Source organism: Ursus americanus, chromosome 27, assembly GCF_024610735.1.
Source record: "Ursus americanus isolate L20-20 chromosome 27, mUrsAme1.1.p, whole genome shotgun sequence".
NCBI lineage: Eukaryota > Metazoa > Chordata > Mammalia > Carnivora > Ursidae > Ursus > Ursus americanus.
In genome coordinates this window covers 30047081-30071228 of record NC_142153.1, presented here as the reverse complement: position 1 = coordinate 30071228, position 24148 = coordinate 30047081, and the positions used below count along the sequence as shown (strand labels likewise).

General features: G+C 54.4%; 1 protein-coding gene across 4 annotated transcripts; it reads left to right on the top strand.

Annotated features, from left to right (window-relative positions):
* Positions 1-1955: 1955 nt before the first annotated feature.
* CLN8 (CLN8 transmembrane ER and ERGIC protein) lies at positions 1956-23502 on the top strand. 4 transcript variants are annotated; one of them, XM_045811187.2, is made up of 3 exons: positions 1956-2143; positions 13981-14629; positions 21582-23502. In XM_045811187.2, the coding sequence occupies exons 2-3, from the start codon at positions 14087-14089 to the stop codon at positions 21903-21905; spliced, it is 867 nt and encodes a 288-aa protein (XP_045667143.2). In that variant the 5' UTR covers positions 1956-2143; positions 13981-14086; the 3' UTR covers positions 21906-23502. The 4 variants fall into 4 exon arrangements, with proteins under 4 accessions (XP_045667143.2, XP_045667145.2, XP_087712608.1 ...); XM_045811189.2 differs by lacking the exon at positions 1956-2143 and adding an exon at positions 6927-6986; XM_087856482.1 differs by lacking the exon at positions 1956-2143 and adding an exon at positions 7386-8214.
* Positions 23503-24148: the final 646 nt, after the last annotated feature.

Genomic DNA, 24148 nt, shown 5'->3' with positions numbered 1-24148 from the left:
TTTTAACATAGACACCTTGTAAATTCAGATGCTTTGTTCTTGCTGGTGTGAGGTTAGTTTAGTTCTTATGCAATTTTTGGCCTTCGTTTTTCTATCTGTTAGGTTTTTTTTTTAATGTTTTTTTATTATATTATGTTAGTCACCATACAGTACATCCCTGGTTTCTGATGTAAAGTTCGATGATTCATTAGTTGCGTATAACACCCAGTGCACCATGCAATACGTGTCCTCCTTACTACCCATCACCAGCCTATCCCATTCCCCCACCCCCTCCCCTCTGAAGCCCTCAGTTTGTTTCTCATAGTCCATAGTCTGTCATGCTTCATTCCCCCTTCTGATTACCCCCCCTTCTTTATCCCTTTCTTCCCCTACTGATCTTCCTAGTTCTTATGTTCCATAGATGAGAGAAATCATATGATAATTGTCTTTCTCTGCTTGACTTATTTCACTTAGCATTATCTCCTCCAGTGCCGTCCATGTTGCAGCAAATGTTGAGAACTCGTTCTTTCTGATAGCTGAGTAATCTATCTGTTAGTTTTTAACAGGGATGGAAGAACGATTCATTCTTCTGAAAATGTCGGTATAAAGTTGACCAGACTGTTCTAAAGTATACCCAGGCCTGGCTCTAAGCAGGTACGGTGAGACACATGGGCCCAGAAATGATGGTCATGAAGGAAGGAGCTTATGTTCGCAGATTTCTAGGCACAGGAGGCAGGGCAGGCCCCATCACGGGGCCTCCAGGAAGCACCAGGGTCAGTGGGGGCGGGGGGGGGGCGGGTGAGGGCAGAGTGTGGGGAGAAGCCCCGACTGTGGTTTTCACGGGGAAGAATGAGCAGACAAGGGGAACAAGCCCAGCCCACTAGGGACTGGCAAGCCACCTGGTAGCTCTGGGTGTCGGGGCTGCCCCTGTTTGTCTGAGGCCTGGCCCCGGAGCAATGAGCATGGGGGGTTAGAGCCCCCCAGATGAGAGCCACATAAAACAGGTGTGGGTGGGGCTGTGGTCTGTCCCTAGGAGTCAGTGAGGCCCTAACATAGCAACACATCATAAAACAAAGAATGTAAAACACGGGACCAAGACACAAGCATAACACAGACATAATGATTTAAACGGAGATTTATTTTCTATTTTAGAGCCATATCTCTGTCCCTTTTGGAACGTGTCAAGGTTAACAGAAAACAGTCATGTTACTTATTTACTTAAGTAATAGTCTTTGAGCACATAGTTGAATAAAATAATGTTGATGAAACCTACTTTAGAACAAAAGCATTGAATGCATAGGAGCATTGTTTCCTACAATAGAGCAACTACCCCATGGTTAATCTCTGCTGTCTTGGTGTTTGTAAACACGAGCACAAACTGCTTTATTTTAAGTAACTTGGGTACTAACAAGAATTTGCTCCTAGATGCCTGGAAGTCAGAGCTAACTGACTTTCATGGGTAACACTTACCGGTAGAAATGAGCAAAAGGCCTTCTTGCGCATGCGCCAAAATAAAGCAACCCCATTTGCTCCTGTGATCCAGCGATGCCGCCCCCCACCTGCAGACCAGCGTGGGGGGGAGCGGCACAACATCGTGGGGGGGGGTTGCACTGGTAAGACAGCTCCCCCAGTCAGACCCTCACCTGGGCTGTCTGACTGGCAGTCTCTCTGAAGTAACCTGTTTGCACACCCGCCAGGCCTCAGGCCTTTGCCCGGAGCACTTCACCAGCCTCCCGAGGGCGAGGGCGTGAGGATAAGGATGGGCGTCCCAAGGCAGTGGGAGTCCTGCAGACTCCTGTTCCCCTCTCCAGGGTCAGTGACTCAGGTCTGCTTTGTCATGCGCCGTGCCTGCCAGGTCATTAGGACAGTCAGAGGAGGCTGTGCCTCGGTCCAGTGAGCAGTCAGCATCCTGACAAGCCAGCAGGAAGGCATCTGGTACCTGGGGCCCCTGCTGGAGCGCGACAGCAGGAGAGCGCTGGGGCCCGGCTCCCTCACCGTGGCCTTGATTTAGTTCCTTCCAAGGAGGGGAGAAAGCAGGAGCCCGGGAACATGTGTTCTCTGATCGCTGCTGGCTGCTGGTGGTTTCTGGTCCAGTGCTCCTCCTGCCTGTCCATCTGAACTGGGTGCAGCGGCTCAGGGGCGAGATCGGAAAGATAGCTCTCAGGTAAGGTCTCCTGTCGGGAAGTTCGCAGTCCAGCCCCCTTGGTGGGCCACTTTTTGGCTTTACTGACCTCGTAACATTCTACCCGCCCTTTCAAACACACTGAATGTCTATTTTCTTTTATACGCCTCTATATTTGAGTTCTTTTCCTTTTTAAGATTTATTTATTTATTTGAGAGAGAGAGAGAGAGCAGGAGCAGGGGTGGGGCAGAGGCACAGAGAGAATCCCCAGCAGACACAGGGGAGCGTAGAGCTGACGCAAGACTCGATCTCATGACCCTGAGACCAGGACCTGAGCTGAAATCAGGAGTCGGAGGATGCTCAAGGGACTGCACCGCCCAGGCGCCCCGTATTTGATTTCTGGGGGGAGAGAGGGCAAGTTCTGAGCCTGTAAGTTTGTCCCTAAACTAGTATCTAAGGTTAAAAAAAAAATCCAAGGGCTTCTATCTCTCCGCAGATAGGAGTTAAACATTTCTCAAAGCTCACTATGTCCTCCAGGTCACTGCGTACCTTCTGAGGCCATTCCAGGGGACAGAACTGGCCAGACCGGCTTGGGGGGAAAGGCAGCCTCTGCCCCGTGATTGAGTTTGTGATTGGAGGCGGTTCCTGTGCCTGGACCAGGATTTCTGAGCCTCTGCACTATCGCACTATTGTGTTCCTTTGTGGCGGGCACTGATCCGTGTGCTGGGACGGTGGCAGCATCACCAGCCCCCACACCACGTGCCCGAAGCACCGCACCCCCACCCCACCCGCTGTGAAAACCCAAGGTGTCCACCTCGCCACATGGCCCCCCAGGAGGGGTGGGCTGGTCCATGCGTGTTCTGCTTGGGCAGGCCCCTGAGAACAGCCTGGCTTCCTGGCCCTTGAACAAACATAATCTTTATCAAGGCATTTTTTTTTTAAATGCTGGTCGGTATGGTCGTATGTTTGGCCAACCAAGACTTAAGGATTCTTTGGGTGCGGAGATCATTCCAGCCATTAACTTGAAGGTCATTTTCCACGGAGGGGGCCTGGCCCTGGTTTAGCCGACACGCAGGGGCGGCAGAACGCTTATGCTGCGGGAGACGTGAGACCAATCTCAGCTTTTTATGTCTGTGGTTCAGAGACATTACACAAACCTTCCACGGTCACACCACCCGTGAAAGTAGAGGGACCCATGTTCAGAGCCCTCTGAAAATCTGGGATGTGAGCCACAAGCTGCTTCTCAGAGAAAAAGAGCTGGACACAATGAATACTCATTTAAGCAGGAGTGATTCCAAGAAAACGCATTTTTCTTGGACAAACTTCTTTCTAAAATGCTTTCCTTTTGCCATACTTATTGGAAGAAAATATTACCCATGACACTTGTTAAAGAATGCTGACTTGGACTTTCTTCAGGAAAGTACCACTGTAGTTACGCTGCCCCTCCAGTGGGCTTTGCAAGGGGGAGAGGGCCGGGAGCGGGTGTGTGTCTGGGTGCTGGTGGACGGGCAACATCAAGGCTGGGCAACATCAAGGGGCTGGGCAACATCAAGGCCGGGCCATTCTTGCTGGGCCGGCCCAGCAGCATTCCTGCTGAAGCAGGCCAGGGTAACAGCATCTGGGCTGGGACGCTCAGCCGGACTGATGACGCAAGGCAGAGCCCAAGATCGGAGCCTGGGGCGGGGGCGGGGTGAGAGGAGCCCCAGGAAAGCCAGCTCTGAGAGTCTCCATGGCAGCTGGGCTGAGCCCCTAATCACTTGAAGGGGAGACGTCGGGAGATTCGTGTGTGTGTGTTTGTGACCCGTTGTTTGAGACCATGAACTGGGGTCCGATGCTTTAAAATATGGTTTGGGATCTGTCTGCTGCACAGCTAAGTGCACTCTCTGGTGAGAAGCACTTGATCTAAAGCAGGAAACTTCTCCCCACTTTCCCTGTGAGAACTCGGTCATCCCACCTGCTTCTTACAAACAGGCAGGAGGGGAGAGATCTCACCAGCCCTCTGCTAATCTCTTTTAAAGATCTGTCTTTTCCTTAATCAAGCAAACAAGGAGCATGTATTGTTTATATGATCAGAAAGGAAAGGAACATGAAAACTGTCCCTCCCACCTCCTCTAAAAAACCCATTTCGATTGCCTCCAAATACCTCATGGCCTTGTATTTCCAAACTCAGCTTTGTCGTGTCTCTGCTGAGGGTAGTTAGACAAGTTACTTGCTTTACCCACGCTGGGCCTTGGTTTTCTTACCGAGGAAATATGCAGGTCTGCCTACGAGCATCTGAGAATGTGCCAGACCCACAGGAAGGCGGAATGAACCATTTCCGGAAAGCACTTCCCGGGGCGCCTCCCGCACAGAACATCTGTTGTCGTGTCGGTAGGAGGGAGGAGGCCAGGGACCCGGCTGGACACACAGGGGCCTCCCGTGGGAAGACAGGCCCGTGGGTCCTGCATGCACAGAAATCAGGCTGCATTTCCAGTTTCATTCAGTCTCTCAGTTCCACCTGGTTAGTTATTAGCAGTTATATTTATTTATTACTAGTTATACCTGCATCTGTTTTTTAAAGGACTGACCTCATCACTAGCTTTAAAGACATAAAGGCGTGAAGACATAAAGGCATAGTGGAAAGGCTCCATCCTTGAATATTTAAACCGTAGCTGAGGAATTTTCACCTGTGTGAGTGAGGATGCTGTCACTTCCTATTTCTGAGCCTTGGTTCCTAATTTTAAGGTGGCACAGAAATATACAACACGAAGGACTCTGGATTTCACCTGAAGCCAGGTAGCACACATCCGAAAAAGAGCTGAACTCAAAACCCCAGGTGTGAATGTGAACTTTCTTCCTCACGTGCTCGACAGATAATGCTTTCGTGATACTTTTTTTTCAAAGGGCGTTCACAATTTAAATGTCTAATTTTATCCCCAGATTGGAGTGAGAGGTAGATGGGGCAATGGCTCCCTCCAACGCACCACAGGAAAGGGAAAATGAGCAAGACAAAAGCATGTGTCTCAGGGTCTGTCATAGTTTTAATCAGCTCAATAAAGTTTCTGAGGGCGTCTCACGCAGGAGGCCAGGGGTGTTGCAGGCACGTGGATGAGCACTACGTTAGTCCAGATGCTTCCCATGTGTTTGCAGACATTCACTGGTCATGGAGGAGCACTTCCCTAAGTGCTGGGGATAAGAGGGGGACAGGGCCAAGTCTCCCTTCATGCAGGTCACATTTAGGTCAGAAAACACAGAAAATAACAAAGAACTAAAATGAGCATATAAAAATACAAATGTCCAGCGGGGTTAAATGTAGTAAGAAAGAAAGGCTTCAGTGGGGGGGTTTCAGGGGCAAGGGCTCTGCACCCCCATGGGTCAGGGCCCCGAGGAGACCCCAGAGAACCCACCAGCTGCTGCCACACTTCTCAATGGAGGTCACGGCTCCGAGGTTCAGGGGGTGCACACCAACTTCTCGAAGCTGGTGGTTCCGGAGCCCAGGTCTGTCTGACTCCAAAGCCAGGTGTTTTATGCAAGGCAAGGCTGCTGCTGGCTCTCCAAAGCCTGGCCATGTATGCTCAAAAATAAAACCCCTAATTCTAAGCCCCTGAACTCCATCTTCTGGGGGCTGGTCCTTGAATAACAAACCGTGGGAGAAATTGGGGCCGTCAGCAAGGCCAGCAAACTTTGCCTTTCCCATAGAAGTCTTCTATTCTAGAGGCTTCCTTACCAGGAAGGTGGACCCAAGGACACCTAAGATCTTGCACCCAGTTCACAGTTCATAAAGGTGTTTCCACACATCATCTCACAATTAGTTACTTTGTATTATTAAGCAGCACACACTGAAAGCTAATATAATGCCGGCTGTTCCCCGTCCTAACATCTCATTCTCTGGGCCACATTCTGGGTGGACATCCGACTATTTTCCGTTTCACAGATGCAGATTCTGAAGGCGACCTGAGGTGACCTATGAGACCGTCAGCACTGAAGGACTTTGGAAACCAGGAGCCAGTATAAACAACTTAACCTCTTTTTTCCAGGGTCCTGGGGAGATTACAATACCTCTTTGAGAGGGAAAGGAATTCCCCAGGACACGAAGTTAACGCTGTCTCTCCAAGTTTTGCGTTTCCAGGGAATTTGTTCCCAAAATCACACACGGTGGAGGACTGACAGCTGGGGAACGGACGCCTGAGTGGGGCAGGTTTTACTGACTTTGCAGACGGGAAACTAGGGTTGAGAGAAGTCCCATCATTTGCAAACACCACAGGGTGGTTTGGGAAGTGAAACTGTATTTGAGTGCTCCAAGTTCCCAAGCCTCTGTGGCCTTGGGGTGGCCTCAACTTATTTTTACAGGTTCAGCTTGCTGAGTCACCACTGTCACGGGGTGGGGTTGGGGCAGTCGCCTCCAGCTGCAGCCCAGCCCCTGGCCTAGGCTGCATCCTGGGCTTCCAGAGTCTCAGTGGAAGTTCCCGTGGGGGCTCCGTGGGGTCCCAGTGGGGTTCCTGTGGGGGCTCCGTGGGGTCCCAGTGGGGATTCCGTGGGGGCTCCATCTGCTCAGACGCCCCCTTGCGCGTACAGCCGCAGTTCTCCAGGGCTCAGCCTGGAGCATGACGAAGGCAACCGTGGTCAACGCACTTCGGAGAGGGCGGGGGAGGCGGGGCAGGCGGGGCAGGCGGGGCAGGCGGGGCAGGCGGGGCAGGCGGGGCAGGCGGGGCAGGCGGGGCAGGCGGGGCAGGGGCCTCAAGTCCGCTGGGTGAGCTCCCCCGGGCCGCCCCACGCACGTGGTTCCGTCCGGTCCGCGCCCCCTGCCCCGCGCGCTTGGTTCCGCCCTGCCCCGCTCTAGGCCCCGCCCAGCGGAGATGCGCATGCGCGGCCTCGTTTGCTGCGGGGTCGTGACGGCGGCAGTGCGGTGAGAGCCGGAGGGCGGTGCGCGGCGGGTGGGCGCGGGGCCGAGCTGGCCGGGGGTGCGGGGCCGAGCGGGCGGGGTGGGCGTTTCCTCGGCCGAAGCCGGGTCCGCGCTCCCTTCTGGCGCAGCGCTGTGTGGGCGCGCGCGGCCCGAGCCAGGCGCCGGCTTGGACTGGGAGGCGGGGACGCGCAGGGCAGGGCTGCGGCCGCCCCGCGTGCGGGTCAGCCCTGTGCTGGGGAGCACCCCCGCGTCTAGGGGAGCCCGGTGCAGGACTGTACCCCCGCGTGCAGGGGAACCCTGTGCAGGTCAGCCGTGTGCTGGGGAGCGCCCCCGCGTCTAGGGGAGCCCTGTGCAGGGGAGTACCCCCGCGTGCAGATGAGCCCTGTGCAGGGGAGCCCCCCCCCTGCGTTTAGGAGAGCCCTGTGCCGGGGAGCCTCCCAGCGGCTAGGGGAGCCCCGTGCAGGGGAGCCCCCCCCCCCCGCGTCTAGGGGAACCCTGTGCAGGTCAGCCCTGGGGGTCGGGAAGGAGCGGGGTGCGCAGCTGTGAGCTTTCCTCCAGCACCTTCCAGGCCCTACTTGCTGTGCAGGTTCTCGCTGAGCACCTCCTGTCCCTAAAACCTGGAGCTGAGAATGAGGTGGGTTCTCGAGGAACGCGAACGCTCGAGGAAGTTCTCTGCAGAGCAATTGAGACTGTGAGGAAGGGGGAAACCTAATGGGGTGTTGGATGTAGCAGAGCAACCTGGAGAGGCGGAGGGTCTCGGTGCCAGGAGGAAACACTCTGTACAGTAGGATTGATTCACAGGGGAAACGGAGTCCTATATCGTGGAGAGGAAAGAAGCAGGCGCAAGGCAGCGTGTGTATACCTGATGCCTTTTCATGGGGAAAAAATAAGAGTTTATAGTGAGTGAAATGATTGAACCCAAAGCAGCAATGCTCCCTGGAGCTGCTGTGGGGGATTACACAGTTTTATTTTTGTATTTTTAGGCTTGTTCATATTTTCCTAAATTTTATTCCTTGAGTCTCTATTTCTTTTGATTTTGGAAGAAATATTTTTACACACTGCCAAAGCATAATTCTCAAAATGTTACAAACATAGTTCTCACACAAATGGGGAAGCCGGGTCAGTTTACTTTGATCTCATGGATGGCTGACCCAGCAGGAAGACAAAGCCGGTCAGAACCAGTGAATGAAACGAATGCACAGACAAGCTCCTGGGGTTCAGCGGGGCACTGGTGAGTACCTATAGTGCAATGAAACCACGGCCTTCACATTATCTCTTCTCCCTGGGCTGAGAGGAGGATTACGGCCCCTTACCAGTGTCATAGTCTAACCTCTCACTTCACTGACTGACATGGCCAGTCCCCGGGAAACAGTAAGGGACAGTTATCTCTCCCACAGTCAGGTGATCCTCAGGGGGTTTGTTAAGCAGTAACCCAGCATGACCTGAGAAGCACGCAAACTTCTTTCATCTTTTTGACTTCATTTCCAAGTTTTGGATCAATTTTGGCAGTTAAATACAGAAATAGTGGTATCTGTAGCAATTTAGCACCCCATGAATTCATCAGTGGGAGTCAGGTGGAGCTCCAAGGGTCCTGGTGGCTGCAGAGTCCCATCCCTGGAGACACGGCCGCCGGGTCATTGCAGCCCTGATACTCACACTCAGGAGTTCTTTAAAAAAAAACGCCTGATCCAGTGCAATGCTTCAGCTTAAACCACCAAATGTTATACAAGAAGGAAAGATGAGGTTTGTAGATAGATTTTTCCCAAAGACAGTGAAGGCGCACAGAGAGTCGGGGATGCGGCTCTGGGCCGCTCCAGGAGCCAGTGTCTCTCCCGGCTGCGGAGATGCAGGGCTGGAGTGCCTGGGCTGCGGAGCCTTCCACATGGAACGGGGGGTGGGCTGGGTGTGAGCTGCTGCCCCCCTCGTTACCCGGAGGGAGCAGTGACTTCCAGCTGTGACTGCCTGTGGACTTCAGGCCATATGAAGAAGCCCTCCAGTCTGGGGATTGGGCATGCAGCAGCGGAACAGCGGTGACCTGGTGTCCCCTGTGCCATCTAAGTTGGGGGGATGTGGTTGGGCTGACGGGCCAATGGGAGACAAGAGGAGAAATGGAAGTCTGCCCCACCCTGTCTGCGCCGCCTTTCCAGAATGGGGCCTGGCCGATTTTGTGGGCACATGGATTCAGGTAGCATTGTGACGCTGTGGGAAGAGACAGCGGTGCCTCCTCAGGGCTCCAGGGGAGGCTGACTTGCTGCCCCGACTGGGTCCCTGCAGGTCCCTGCGACCCGAGGCCTGGCCTTCTTCACTTGGTGGTTCACCTTGCTGGAGCATCCCCAGCTGGGCGGTGCTGTTGGTGTCAGCAGACCCGAGACACCCACGGTGCCCGGTGCGGCCAGACCAGCACGGGCTTGCTCACAAACACCGTGCAGGCAGTTGTATAGGAGCACGTGAGATCAGGTTTGGAGCAGGGATCAGGATCAGGACGGGGAGCAGAAAGAGGGCTGTAGGTGAGTTGTCTCTGTTTCTGTGTCTGACCCTCACCTGTCTGCGGTTCTGTGTTTAGATCCAAAACTATCTTCAAAAAGGTGGTCTTGAAGGCTACCAGACCTGGCAGCCGGCCTCAGGCTGTGTTGTGGTGTACTTCAAAGGCACGGGGCTTTTCCTGGATTTCTGAGCCCTTGCAACCAGTTGCCTATCACCCATGAGAAGTGCTTGTGCCGCCCATGACCTCCTTACATGGGCCTCTCTCCCTCCTGAGCCCCGTTCCTCCCATCCATGCCTCAGTGTCTCATTGTTAAGGAATCAAGCATGTAGTTCAGGAACATGCGGACCTAGGAAAGGACCTGTGCTCCAGCCTCTTCCTACGTGCTCAGGAGCCTGCGAGGCTGGTGTGCGGTTCCCTGTCCTGTAACCATCCGGGAGCATGCACGTGCCATCCCCTCCCGGAGTGGCAGGACCCTGCCTGTCCCCGTGCTGCTTGGTGGGGAACAGGGACGGCAGGAGGGGCAGGAAGAAAGAGGGACTCACGGTAGCCTGCTTTCAGGGTTTCTCTCCAGCAGGATAATCCGATTTTTTAAATTTTATCTGCTCACTTGTCAAACCACTAAGGCACACAGGAAGACCCTTACCTGCTGTCTTTCAGTTACGCTAGCTGGGTTTGGAAGAGGGAAGACACTAAACCATTCCACCTCCGATTCTGTGGTTTTTACAACCAGGTGGGGACCGGAGATCATGTCAGTCCAGTGGCTCTGCACCTGCCTTAGGGCACCTGGCCATGTACAAAGTGCCCAAGCGTGGCCATCACTGCAGGGCAGGAAAGGCAGAGTCTGGAGGTGGGCCTTGTCCCGGGCGTGTTCTGTAGGTAGGGAAGAAACTGACCAACGGCAAAGCATCTGCTGGTGATCTGCGTGCACCAGGGACCAGAGCTCCGAAGTCTCTGACAGGTGCCAATCCAGTACAAAACAAGGGGGCTGAGCCTGGGCTCGCTACGGAAATTGGAAACGTTATAAAGACCAGATGACGGAGTTGAATGTGCCTGGCACTTAATAGGTGCTTCGTATTGGTAAGCACTGTCCTACTACCCTGCGTTTCTGTGTATTTTTTATTCTCATCAGAAACAAGCCCACGGTGGTTATGAAACGTATTTTCTTAGCTCCTAAGTAGTGGAACCAAGATTAGAACCCACTGTTCTTGCTCCTTTGGCCCTGGAGTCCCTCAGTCCTGACCCGGACCTCCTCAGGTAGCACCTGTACTGGCCAGTGGGTCCAGAGTCACGGGGACTCTCCCATTTTAAGGCCAAGGTGCCACAGAAGTTAGATGACTTGGCTAAGTGCATATTGATGCAATCGTGACAGAATGGGAAATGTGACCCAGATCTCTGACCGACTTGTGGGAAAGTACAAGAAGAAATCTTAGGAGGAGTCTGTATTTTCACAGAGTTTGCAGTTTAGTGCAGGCTAACGCTTTTCATGGTGACTGGGAAGTGCTTGGTGGTGAGGCTTCCTTCTCCCGAACCCTGGAATCTTTGCCGGAAGTTGCTCCGCACCCGTAAACTTCATAGTCCCCCACCCTCATGGGTTAGAAGGTGACTTGCTGCAGAACCAGATTGTTCTGGGTCCTTTTATGAGGTAGGTGCAGCCAAGAGAACACAGAGCAGAGGCTCAGGAAAACCAAGGTCAGTATAGTCATGGGTCCTAGAGACAGAAGGCACGCCATGCCACCCCATGCTGGGCCACCAGGGGAAGCACCAGGTCAGGAGGCAGGGGGAGATTTAGACCATGGCATTTGTGGGGGTTTCCATGGGATAGGTAGGCAGGACAGGGTGAATGATTCAGGACTGGCTACTTTGAACAATTTTGGTCGGCTTTGGGCAATAGGGGTGGCACCAGGCCCTGGAATGATCAAGACAGGAATGTGGCTCCTGGGTGTGGGGACGGTGGGGGAGGCGGGCCTCTGATTGGTTAGTTCCCTGTTTTGCTATCTTGTAAGAGTGGGCTTGGCCCTGAGCGAGCAGTCTCCCCAGCCAGGAAGGTTTGAAGATGTCAAAACATGCAGCAGTAGAAACATACACACACCTGTGCACGGATTCCCAGAGCCGAGCGCTCTTGCCAGCCTCTCCTCTGGTGTTAGGTCTGTGTGCACGTGTACGTGTTTTGGGATGCGTGGGGAAGAGAGACCTGCCCATGTACCCATCGGAGCAGCCAGCTGGACACCTTTAGTCCATCCAATACAAAGCACTCCTGGGCACGTGCCCTGGAGCAGACCCAGAGCTCTGGGTAGAAAGTGCGAATGAGTGTGGTCTCGTCTTTTCTCCCTGAGTCAGATTCCTACTCACAGAGAGCCAGCCTACTTTAGAGGTCGTGTTCACTGAGAAATAGGAAAACACTTCTGTGAGTTTGGCCCTCGATTATAGGACCATCATCAAATCCAAGGGTGCAGTGGTTAGAAATGTTTCCTTTGTAGTTTGGGTCAAGTGAGCTAGTACTTTCTGCATCCCGACCGGTCATAGCGACCGTCTGGGCAGAAGAGCTGTTCTGCTTTTCGCTGAATATTCACAGACTGACAGCTGGTTTAGTGCTTGTGGCTCTAGGCTTTGGTCTCGTAGGCCACAGCTTCACTCGATGTAGTGCTCTCCCCAAGGACGGAGAGTTTTAGCTGTGCTGGGGGTCCCCTCCCTGAAAGTGACATAGGGAGCTTCAGACATCCCTGCCTGTTTGGAAGACTTGAGACTCTGCTGTTGGTGTAAATTTGACCGCGTGAGCATAATTTGAAATCTGGGCCTATGTTCAACGAGTGTTTCCTGAACGTGTCCTCTGCGCCGGGCACTGTATCAGGCAGTGGGGGTGCAGTGATGGACAGGCGGGCATGGCCCCTGGCCTCAGAGAGCTGCTGGTCTGGGGGAGATTAGGGATTCCAGCAGCAGCAGCAGTCAGAGCGCGTGTCTAAATACGACAGTGCTAGGAACAGAGGGTGTGTTGTCCGTGGCACTTCCTCTGGTCTGAGCGGGCTTCTGGAGGAAACGGCACGGATGCCAAGATCTGAAAGCTAAGAGTGGCTAACAGGTGGGACAGGTGCATGGACTCTTAGGTAGAGGACCCAGGAGGAGCAGCAGCCCAGAGGTAATAATGGAGATGGGTTTCCAAGGAATTGGAAGGCTCAGTAGGGCTGGAGCGTGGAGCAGGGTGCAGGGTGGGTGGGGTCTGGTCCTGAGAGCATGAGGCTCAGACTTAAATGGGGCAGGAGCACAGCCCTGTACGACGTTCTTCTGGGGGTAACGACAGTCCGTTCTGTCCTGCTAACTAGTATAACCCACACGGCAACCATCTTCTAACGCAGAGGCAGGAAATCAGATTTGACATTCATTTCCTCGTGATCTCCACGTTTTGTCGAACCTATGTGGGAATAGGAAGTGGGGTGGTTGTGAAAAGAAGAAATAGTTTATATTTCTGGGCAATGAAAGAATGACCTTCTGTTTTTACATCGTTACAGAGAAAAGTCATTGGCTTATTTCAATTGAACTTATTTTTCGAATAGGTAATTGTGTTCATAATGTTTTCTCGGCCCACAGGCCATTGGTGGTAGGACAACAGGAGTTTTGGAAACAGGGTGGTGATAAACTCTACCCACGGCCCTCGGGTTACGTGCTCTGTTTATGTTTTTATGTACGTGGTGTACGAGATCGTTTTCATGGGTGGAAGTAGAATTACTTGAAGTTGAGAGCTCGAGAAGGCCCCGACGATGATCTAGTCCAGGGGTGGGAACTTAGCACAGAGCTGTGGGGGGCAGTAATTCCTGCTGTCCTTCCCGCTGTCCGTGGATGGGCACGCACGGCTGGCCTTGCCCCACTCCGATCCAGGCCCTGTGCTTGCTTCTGATGGGGGACTGAGGACGGACGTCACGCTGCATGGCAGGGTAGCAGACGCAAACTGGGGACTCAGGTGATTATAAGGCCCTGACGGCGACAGGTGAGGCCCATCCTCATGCTGCACCCTGCGAACACCGGTGCTGCACGTGGCTGTGTCTGGCACCGCAGCTGTTTCTGTGTGTGAAGACTGAGCCGCGGATGGTCTGAAGCCAGCATGCGGGACGCAGGGCTGTGGCGGGCCTGTGGCGCGTGGCTGTGGCCCTCCAGACTGTGGACGACCAGGCCAGTATTCCTGTCTCGGGTTCCGGGCCAAGAAGCTGCCAGTGCAGATGGCCGTGTGAGTATCCGAAGGCGGGTCACCCTGTGGAGCGTGTGCACAGCGTGACTCCCCGGTGGCCCCGCGGCGGAGTCTGGGACGGCGTGTCCTGTCAGCTCCGTCCAGCTCCTGGGTCCTCTCCTGGCCTTGTCCTGGGCCACCGACGGGTGTTTTCTTGCTGTGTCTATGTACCTTCAAATACGGTGAAGAAGTTTTAGAAATCCTTTTTACGGTACCACGTCTGTCCTGCTGGAGCAGGGCTGTGGGCTCGTGCCTGCTTCGGCCCCGTGAGGTGACCTGTCTGTCCTTTCTTGCAGGTTGCACACGGGTACATGTAGACTGCAGAGGCGCCTGCACCGACTTTGCATTCTTGGACGAGGTGCGGCGTGGCCTGGGACGCTGTCGTAGGCTCAGTTGAGGACGATGACGCCTGTGAGCGATGGAGGAACATCAGAGAGCATCTTCGACATGGATTACACGTCCTGGAAGATCCGCTCCACGCTGGCGGTTGCTGGCTTCGTCTTCTACCTGGGCGTCTTTGTGGTCTGCCACCAGCTGTCATCCTCCCTCAACGCCACGTACCGCTCTCTGGTGGCCAGGGAGAAGGTCTTCTGGAACCTGGCGGCCACGCGCGCCGTGTTTGGTGTTCAGAGCAGTGCTGCGGGTCTGTGGGCCCTGCTGGCGGACCCCGTGCTGCAAGCCGACAAGGCGCGTGGGCAGCGGAACTGGTGCTGGTTCCACATCGCCACGGCGACTGGATTCTTTTTCTTTGAAAACGTAGCAGTGCACCTGTCCAACGCGCTCTTCCGCACGTTCGACTTGTTCTTGGTTGTCCACCATCTCTTTGCCTTTCTTGGCTTTCTTGGCTCGGTGGTCAACCTGGACGCTGGCCACTATCTGGCCATGACCACACTGCTCCTGGAGGCCAGCACCCCCTTCACCTGCATTTCCTGGATGCTCTTGAAGGTGAGTGTTTCCAGCGGGACGCGGGGGGCCTTTGCCGTCTCTGCCTTCGTCAGCAGCGGCTGGGGAGCCGGGTCGAGCACCTGTCCCGTCTCGTGCCTAGACGACTGCTCCTTAGGCACCGTGCTCTGCGGTCACCCCAGACTAAATCGCAGCATGCGGAGTCCATGAGGAACTCCTCCTAGTTGAATTCCATGTCCCTAATCATGAATCTCTTAGGCTTCGAGCTCCACAGTGAAACAAGACTCCCTGCATCTTAGGACTTAGTCGATAGGATTTTCTAAGCTCAAGAAAACATAATTTTTTCTCTCTTTCAAATGCTTGGGGAAAAAAATCCAATAGTATATATGTATACACATATTTTTTTAAAATTTTTATTTCATCTTATTTTAACACTTACCATGAGATCTACCCTCTTCATGAGTTTTTATGTGGACAAGACGTTCCTGCGGACAACAGGCATGGCGGCATAGGGCAGCGCCCTCGAATTTGCTCCCCGTGCTTGCTGAAGCTTTGCCTGCTGATGAGTATCTCCCGCCGGCTCCGGCAGCCACACTCCACGCTGCGCTGTGAGTTCGACTGTTTTAGATACATAGGTGGAGGCAGGCCATGTCTGTCTTTCTGCCACCGGCTTGTTCCTCTGAGCGTCGTGTCCACAGGGTTCATGCACGTGGCCCACCGCAGAATCCCCTTTCAGACAGGTTTTGTGTGGTGTGTGGGCACCACGCTGTGTCCGTGCGTCTGCCGTGGGCACCCAGGTCGTGGGCACATCGTAGCCACTGCGAATAGCGCTGCAGTGAGCATGGGAGGCGCTCACAGCTCTTCGAGGTCCTGATTTCCGTTATTTTGGACGAGTGTTCAGAAGTGGGCTGACCAGATGGTTTGGCAGTTCTGTTCTACAAGAGAAAGGCTCCATGCTGGTCTGCACCGCGGCTGCCGCAGCTCCCGTTCCTGCGACACCGCGCCAGAGTCCTGGGGTCTCCTTGTGCTCGCCCACCCTGGTCTCCTGTGTTGCTGACTCTGGCCGTCATGACCATGTGCGGCGGCCTCACGGTGGATTTGGTTTGCTTCTCCCTGGCGATCAGTGAGCTTAGACGCTTTTCATTCAGCTGTGGACCGTGTATGTGTCTTCCCTGGAAAACTGTTCACAGCCCTGCACCGTGTTCGAATCAGAATTTTGTTTCCACTTGGCGTGTAGTTTCTTATCTGTTGGAGGGTAGCCTGTCCCTGGTCACGTGCTCTGCAGGCGCCTTCCCCCCACTGTGGGGCTTGTGTCCGCGTCACGCCATCCCAGTTGTTTATCTCCGTTGCCTGCGCTCTTGGCGTCGTAGCTGGGCCATTGTGGCCAAGACCAGCGTCGTGAAGCTTTTCCCCGTGTTTTCTTCCAGGAGTACTAGTTTTTGGTCTTCCGTGTGAGCCTTCAACCCATTCCAACTGTTGTGTCTGGTGTAGGAGCGTGGTCTGGTCAGCACCCCTGTCAGAGGGACGGTCCTTACCTCGTAGTAGGTTCTTCGCCCCTTAGCGGTCAACAAGTTGAGCGTTCATGGTGGGTTTCCTTCTGGGCTGTGGGCCCTGTGCCCCCGGACTCCATGTCCGCCTTCCGCCAGTGCCCTACGGTTCTGAGTAGTTCCATAATATAGTTTGAAGTCAGGAAGTGTGGTGCCTCCACGCACTCTTCTTTTCCAAGGTTCAGATGACTGTCTGTGGTCTTCTGTGGTTTCCTGTGAATTTTAGAATGGTTTCTCCTATTTCTGTCAAGAGTGCCATTGCCATTTTGGTAGGGACGGCATTGAACTGGAGATCATGTCAGCAAGCCTTTCTAGTGAAATTTTCGGTTCCTTTACTGTGTTCTCAGCTCCTTGATTTCCTTTTGGGACTTTTTTTTTTTAAACATTTTCTGTCTGTTGAAATTCTCATTTTGTTTATGCCTTGTTCTCGAGACTTTAGTGACTTGCGTCTTCAGTGACTTGCCTGTTCTTCTCTGTCACGTAAGTCTTTTAACCCCAGTTCCTTAGGGTCTGCTTTTGAAGACTGACCTTGAGAACACCGTTGCCCAAGTCTGTTGCTGTCTATGCATCAGACAAAGCAGGCACCGCGCCCAGGCTCCACACGGTGTCCTCGGGCAGGAGCTGACCCCTCTGGTCAGCCTGGCCAGAGATTCTGGGGGGTTCTGCTGGCTCTGTCCCTCCCCAGGGGAAAGTGGGCCGCTGTGTGGTCTGCTCCCTCCGTGCGGAGCTGGAGTGGGGGACAGAAGCTATGGGGTCTGCCAGCCCAGCCACCGCCTCTCTTCTTGTGGGGCAGGGCAACCAGACTCTGCCGGACCCGCTGGAACTCCAGGACCGACCACACCGAGGCCAGTCCTCCGTGAGCTCCTCGGAAAAGTTGGGGTGCTGGACATGTGCACCAGCTCCTCCCTCCTCTGGGGTCTCCCCTGACCCTGTGGTGCTGGACGGTCCTTCCCTGCCATGGCGAGGGTGACTCACATTCCCCCACATGCAAGATTGTCTGCGTTAGTTTCTGATTTCTCACAAAGGGGCTTTGTGTGTGCCTTGTGCTGAATCCGGGTATTTGCGGGGAGGGTGGGTCCGGCTTCCTACCCCTGTCCTCTGTTTTCTTATGCCTGTGTTTCTGAATAAGGTCGTTTTACTACCAATCAGAGGTGTCGGGACCTAGCATCATTATTTGCATAGCAGTTGTCTCCTTTTTGTTTTCAAAAGTGTATTTTTAGAAGCTGTTTGTCTGCTGGATACAATCTGGATTCTCATTTTGATATCAAAACGTTCAGGTGAGTTTCTTGAGAATTCTGTCTGGAGCACAGATGTCTTGCCGTCTTTCATGGCTCACTGTTCGCAGGATGTTTTATGTGAAACGTGAAGTCTGCGGCTGATGCAGTCACCACCGGCGGGTCATGTGCCCGAGCGCTTCTGTAGCGCCGTGCTAAGATTCGGGAGAAAATCAAGAAGCAGGAAGAGACATCAGTGCCTTCAGGTCCCCTGGGGTAGGCGGTGTGGGGACATCGGAGTGAGTTTCCGGTGTCCGCAGGGCAGACCGTTCCCACGTAGCGGCAGTGATTTGGGGAAGGTTGGAAATCGTTAATGGAGTGGAGGAGTCAAGCCAGCCAACCTCTGACCATCGAGGCTGCTGGTCCAGCGGTGGGTCATTTTGGTAAGAGGCAGCGACTTGGGAGCCATCAGCGTTTGTGCGCCTGCCCGTACTGCTCACGCCCTGCAGCTGTCAGTCCTCTCCTTGTGGGTGTCCTCTCCACAGACAGGGGCTTCCCAAGGGCGGAGAGCAGGGGCTGAGACTTCCCTGTGTTCTCTGGCTTTGAGCCCAGCACCAGCGTTGTGGTCGGCTGTGGACGGAGGGTGTGCCAGACGGTCCGGCTGTGGTCCAGCTGTCCTGTCCCATCTGCCCCCCGGACAGAGGAGCCCGCTCACCTGGGTGGGCTGGACTGCCGTGGTCAGCAGGGACCTACCCCAGACCTACAAGACAGATGTGCCTGGGATGTAATTCACACGTTTGAGAAAATAGATGATTCATTATCTGGATTTTTTATTTTTTTTGTAGGCACTTCTTAAAAAAAAGAAAGAAAATCTTCCTGTCTCTTTCCAGCCCATAAGGTGATCAGTGTTCAGTGGTCTCACGTGTATTTCTCCAGACCTGTCTGTACACCACCTGGGGCCAGACGTGGCCACCAGCCTCCCGCGGACTCGCCTGCTCCGACTGGGGGGAGCAGGGCCGTCAGGGAGGCCCAGCCTCTGGTCCCCGCATCCTCAGGACGCGGGCAGACTCTAGCGGTGGGTGGGCGCGGGAGAGAGACTTGGTTTTGGATTTTGCTGCTATCGCTACAGTTTGCTGGGTGCTGTCTGTGCAGGACGGAAGAAGGGATCTCTGTGTCTTCACTTCTTAACACCCTCATGAAACTGACTCTGCCAAACCAGTGGACCCCTACGGCAGAACTGTACCCCAAGTTAAGGTGCCTTAGGTCAGTTATTCTAGATGTTTCACTTCTTGTTGTAGTTCACATATACTAAACGTAAGTAGGTGCTGCCTACAGTATTGAAATCCTTTCCAGCTTTTATGTAAGCTGCCGAAGTCGTGCATGGTTGGGCATCCGTATTCAAGGATCTGCCAGACCATTCAGGTCTGATGTGTTGAGAGAGCAAAGGATGCACATCAAGACGGCAGACGTCACCATAATTTAAGACGGGCTCTGCCTCCACCAGTGGCTTGTTCTTAGCATTTCCTTCTCACCTGATTCCGAAATGTTAGCGTTAATAAACGAATTGCACGGAACTCGAACCTCTGGATAAAATTCACCCACAAACGACTAGCCCGTAGTGTGAATGAGGGCATGTCGGTTTCCGCACACGTGTGCCGTGCAGTGCTAGCCCCGGGAGCCAGAGCTGCACAAAGCGTTCTCTGTACGTGCTGTCACCAATTTTGTCCCTGTCCCTGCTCAGAGCACTTGGTGACACTGGACACGAGGTGACGGTGCCCGACTTATGCCAAAGAATGCTCAGTTCTCAAGCTTCGAGCGTTCTGAACTTAACATAATTACTATAAAAGTTCATATTCGTGATATGAAAATTAATAATTTAAGAAGGCCACTTTTAGCAATGAGAATAATGGAGAAGAGCCCTTTGTTCTGTGAATTTTGGGGGGAGTGGCAAAGTGGGACGGAGTCCATGCCACTAAGTGTGATGGAGCGGTGATGGGGAGGCGGCCTTGCGGTGTGCCCTGCTCTTGTGTCCTCCACAGTTTGTATGCGAAGCCTAACGCTCTTCCACAGGAGCGATCTGACATTGGAAACATCAAACCTTCCGTGTTTCTGTGCTTGAGAAATGTGCGCTTGTGGCCTCCTTGTACGGTCCCACAGAAGATACATGCTCTCGTGAGTAGTAATCGAGAACTCTGCCAGCTGTAGGCAGGGGCTGGGGAGGAAACATGGATGATGCACCGAGCTCTGGAGGTGGAGTCCGTGCGGGGCAGACGTGTGCTTTGTTCCCTTGGGAAACAGTGTGGCCAAGTCTAGAGGAGCTCGCACGAGGGAGCAGAGCCCATGCAGCTGGGACCGGGTGTCCCCACCTGTGTGCATCCAGGCTGCACCCAGTGCTGCCAGTGGGTGTTGGAGGAGGGCACTGAACAGCGCACCTGTGCCAACGCTGAGTGCTGTCCATCGCCACCTCTGGACCTGGTGATGGGGCCATTTGGCAGGGGCCACACGGTTTCTCAGCAGACTGGGGCACGCCAGAGTGCTAGGGCACCTGGTTCCTGCTGATGGAGGGCTGACTGTGGTCCTGGCTTCTCCTTCAGACAGGAGCCTCCGAGAACTGTAGCCTCGCCCTCTGATTTTACAAAAACGTTACCAGACACACTTGGTTTTATCCTCCTGTCACGTGGCCGTCAGGACTGAGGACACAGATCTCCTGGCCTCAGCTTCTCCACCGTCCTTCTGTGTGCCGGTGCTGTGCTTGTTTCAGATTTGTGCCCTGGCTCTCCCTCCTGCGTGTTTACCGCTCCAGCAGAGCGGGGTCCACGGGAAGCATGTGGCTACGGTCCACCTTGAGTGGCACCAAACACAGGGTTGGAGCAAATGAAGTGCTTGGTGAGTCTGAAAAGCTGCCCGCGAGGTCTGGAGGTGGTGTGTTCTGCGAGCACAGCAGCGTCCATCCCTGTAGACTCCGCTAGGGAGGCTGCCTGCGGGAGGCTGGAGGTACAGCGGCCCCGAGAAGCCGCGTGCCCAGAAAGGCAGCACGCTGTTAGAGCCTCCACGGGGCTTTCCGTGGGCCCTTCCATCACCTCCCTTCGCGTCCACGCTCGTTAGTCGAGCTGGAGTGTGTCGTGTCAGACTCGGCCAGAGTAAATAGGATGTTTCTCTGGGGTGTTATCTACACTAACTGAATTATCAGAAGACTAGAAGAAAGCATGCATGGGTATTTCTGCTCTCAAAGTACTAGATAATGCTGAGTTTTGTGCAGTTATTTTGGGGTAAGTTCACAGTATTGCAGACAACAAGGAAGTTCCTTGTTTTTCTTAGTTTATTTTTCCTGAGTCATCAGTTCCATGGATTCTTGTTTTCCTGCGTCAGAGCTGTGTGGATGTGTTTTTATGCCATGAGAGATTAGGATTCCTTCCTTATTGTTTACAAACATGCTCTCAGGAGTTGGTTTGCTGTGTCCCCTTCAGGGCTCAGCAGACGTACTGCAAGTAGAGCAGTGCCCTTTCCTGAGGTCACGTTCTCCCACCACTCAGAGTTCCCTTCTGTAAAAGCAGGACCCCGCCCCCACCCTGGGGCGGGCACCTGCCACGTGGATTCCTGAGGAAGATTTTCTAGCTTGGGTTCAGCAGAGACAAGGTTGGAGAGGCTGGTGTGTGGAAGGTCTGAGGGTGCTGGAATGTGGTGCTGGACTGTCCCAGTGCCGACTGTCCCGGTGCCAGCGAGGTCCCACCTTGGTGTCCACGATCTGATGGACCACCTTCAAGTTCTCTGTTCGGTTTGGGCTACAACTCTCAGAAACTAGTTTAATGTAAATTAGAGTTGTGTTAAGGAAAGTCCGGGTCTGCCTGTGTCCATGGGCTCCTGGGGTAAAAGAATCGAAACCCAAAGCAGGAAATGTGTGTCATCCTCAGCGTCTCTCCTCTCGGAGATTTTTGTCGCAGGGCTGCGGTATGTGTGAGCTCAAGGTTAAACGTGAACATTGGAGTGAGATTGAAGAGAAGATTGCGTTTTGCTCATGGGAGAAACAGTCGGAAGGAGCAGAAGGGACGGGTGAGGAGGGGGCCGCGCTGCCCGTGCGGGCGCTCAGTCGGCAGGCGGCTCCTTCCACGGAGAAGTCGCAGGGCAAGGAGAACGCACATGCCTTTGCGGGGCTGTGTTGGGCTGGTGGCCCCCTTGAGAGCACGAGTGCGTGTGGCTGGCCGTGCACTGACCCGGCTTCTGTTCTGCCCGCAGGCCGGCTGGTCCGACTCCCTGTTCTGGAAGCTGAACCAGTGGCTGATGATTCACATGTTCCACTGCCGCATGGTGCTGACCTACCACATGTGGTGGGTGTGCTTCTGGCACTGGGACGGGCTGCTCCGCAGCCTCTACCCGCCGCACCTGGCGCTCTTCCTCGTCGGACTGAGCCTCCTCACGCTCGTCATCAATCCCTACTGGACCCACAAGAAGACGCAGCAGCTGCTCCATCCGGTGGATTGGAACTTTGCGCAGCCGGCGCCCAGAAGCAGCCGGCCCGCCGGGGCCAACGGCCAGGTGCCGCCGAAGAAGGGGCAGTAGCCACTGGGGCCCGGACTGCAGCGCGCAGCGGCTCCTGCCTGGGCTCCGCCGGCGTCCCCTGCACAGGCTCACGTAGACACGGGCTCCGTGTCCAGCGCTCTTTCCAACTCGGACCAGCTGTGGCGGTCGTGTTAATTTCCATGTAGCCACAAAGTGTTTCTAAAGCCTTGGTTTGCCTCTGGGGGTGGATTTTTGCCGTCGTAACTCTGTTGTCTGTTAGAGTTTGTTCCTGCACGCCTACCTGTGCGGGGCCCTGATCAGCACCAAGGAGGGGATCAGTGGTGGAGGCCGGGCCACCTGTCCGGGAGGAGGGGAGTGTCCTGTCCGGGAGTGCCTGACATGGCGCTGTGGCCGCCAGCGTGGTCTTTCTGGTCACACGGTCAGCGTGTCGTGTGTCCTCTCCGGTCGTGGTGTCCTGCTGAGTTGGAGAGAACTGCCCGAGCTGGAAGGGTGTCCTGTTCGTGCCCCTCATTAAGAGTGTCCCGTATGAAGCCTGGAGCCTGCTGCACAGTGGTGTGTCCATTGGGTGGTGAGGGCGCGTGGAGACCGTGGGCAGGAGCCGCTGCCTGGGACCAGACCCAGCCTGACCGGAGCGTGCGCGACAGCGAGGCCTGTGAGGCTGGTAGGTCAGGGGATATGTAGGAAAATAAGAACATATTCATACTCTATGGCTCACTGAGCAAAATAAGGGAGATGTTTGGTCATCGGATCTGTCTGTACTGCAGAACCATTTTGAATAGACTGAGTTGCCAGTGGGCTTCCCATCCAGACCCTTGTTCCGTGGCTGGTGTTTCTGTGGGTGTCAGGGCCGGGCAGCAGTCGCTTTGCCCTGCGCACCGAGGGGCCAGACGGCAGGTTCCGTGGTCCCGGCTCGCTCTGCAGCGGCCCTTGCTGGGCGCTTGGTGGTGCATCCAAAGTGGTCGCCTTCGCCACGCCGTGCCTGGTGGAAGTCACAGCAGCCTGGCACGTGTGCCGGAAGACCCAGGCACCCCCACTTCCAAAATCTCGCTGTGGCCTCTCCACCTTTACCAGAGACCTGCGTCCCCACAGCACTGCCTCCTTCTGGGAAGGGAGGGCCCCCAGTGGGTTTCTGTCAGGCAGCAAAAACAGGCACAGAGTAGGTCTGCAAAGTGTTGCAGTGCAAACTTTAGGAAAGCGGGGGTCATTTCAGCTCACGACATGTGGGCTGCGGGGGAGACCTGCACACACGTTTTATTCTGGCCATGACCGTGCAATAAAATTTAAGTTTATTTTTTACCAAAAGCCCCTTTGACGTGTTTGCAAAAAACACGTGTTTATTGGTCGTGGAAACGCCCGACCTGCGCTCATCCTGGGACACAGAGCTCACAGTGCGTGTCCTCAGTGCTGCTGCTTCGACTTACAGATTATGCTTAGGTCAAGATGTGCAATACCTATTTATCTCTTTGTAAGAAGTGACTTAGATCTCAATTCCCAGCACACTGCGTCCCTGCAAGGACTGCGAACGGAAGACTTCGTGGCTCCCTGCTGCCCACGGTCACACTCAGTCTCGTGGAACAGACATGGCTGGTGTTTTCTGATGGGACAGAAGTATAATAAAGTAACTTATGTTTACGGACCCAAACGGATGTCAGTTCTTGTCTTTCGATACTGTTTGTATCAGTGCAAGTCTTCTGTGTCTTGGAGCTACAGACTCAAAATTCGAGTTAAGGTATGAAGTAGTTAGCTTCATTTGTTTTTAGGATTTTATTTATTTATTTGACAGAGAGAGCACAAGCAGGGGGAGCGGCAGAGAGAGAGGGAGAAGCAGGCTCCCCACTGAGCAGAGAGCCTGACGTGGGGTTCGATCCCAGGACCCTGAGATCATGACCTGAGCTGAGGGCAGACACTTCACCGACTGAGCCACCCAGGCGCCCCAGCTTAATTTTTGTCTGACCTACAGGAGGACTTGGACCTTGCCCGAGTTCAGCCTCGACACCCTGCGTCTTCACAGAGATGCGGTTCTCCAGCGGGGAGAGGGAGATGCCGGAGAACACATGAGCTTGCCCCCTCCCCCACGCACACGTTAGCACTCCCTCTGACCGGGGACTTCCCGTGAGGAACACAAAAGCAAGCCTGTCTGTGTAGAAAAAGGCTTTTTGAACCCTTTTGATCCAGGACCCACGTGCCTTTATTGCCCTGGGACTGGTAGCACCTTCCAGATTGTACGGCGCTTCCCGGGTTCTGCGCCAGGCCCAGGTCACCCCGCGCCAGCCGTGTGCGTG

Coding starts and splice junctions, on each gene's coding strand:
- CLN8 (XM_045811187.2), top strand. CDS start 14,087: ATGACGCCTGTGAGCGATGGAGGAACATCAGAGAGCATCTTCGACATG. Junction 14,630..21,581: donor TTTCCTGGATGCTCTTGAAG/GTGAGTGTTTCC, acceptor TTCTGCCCGCAG/GCCGGCTGGTCCGACTCCCT.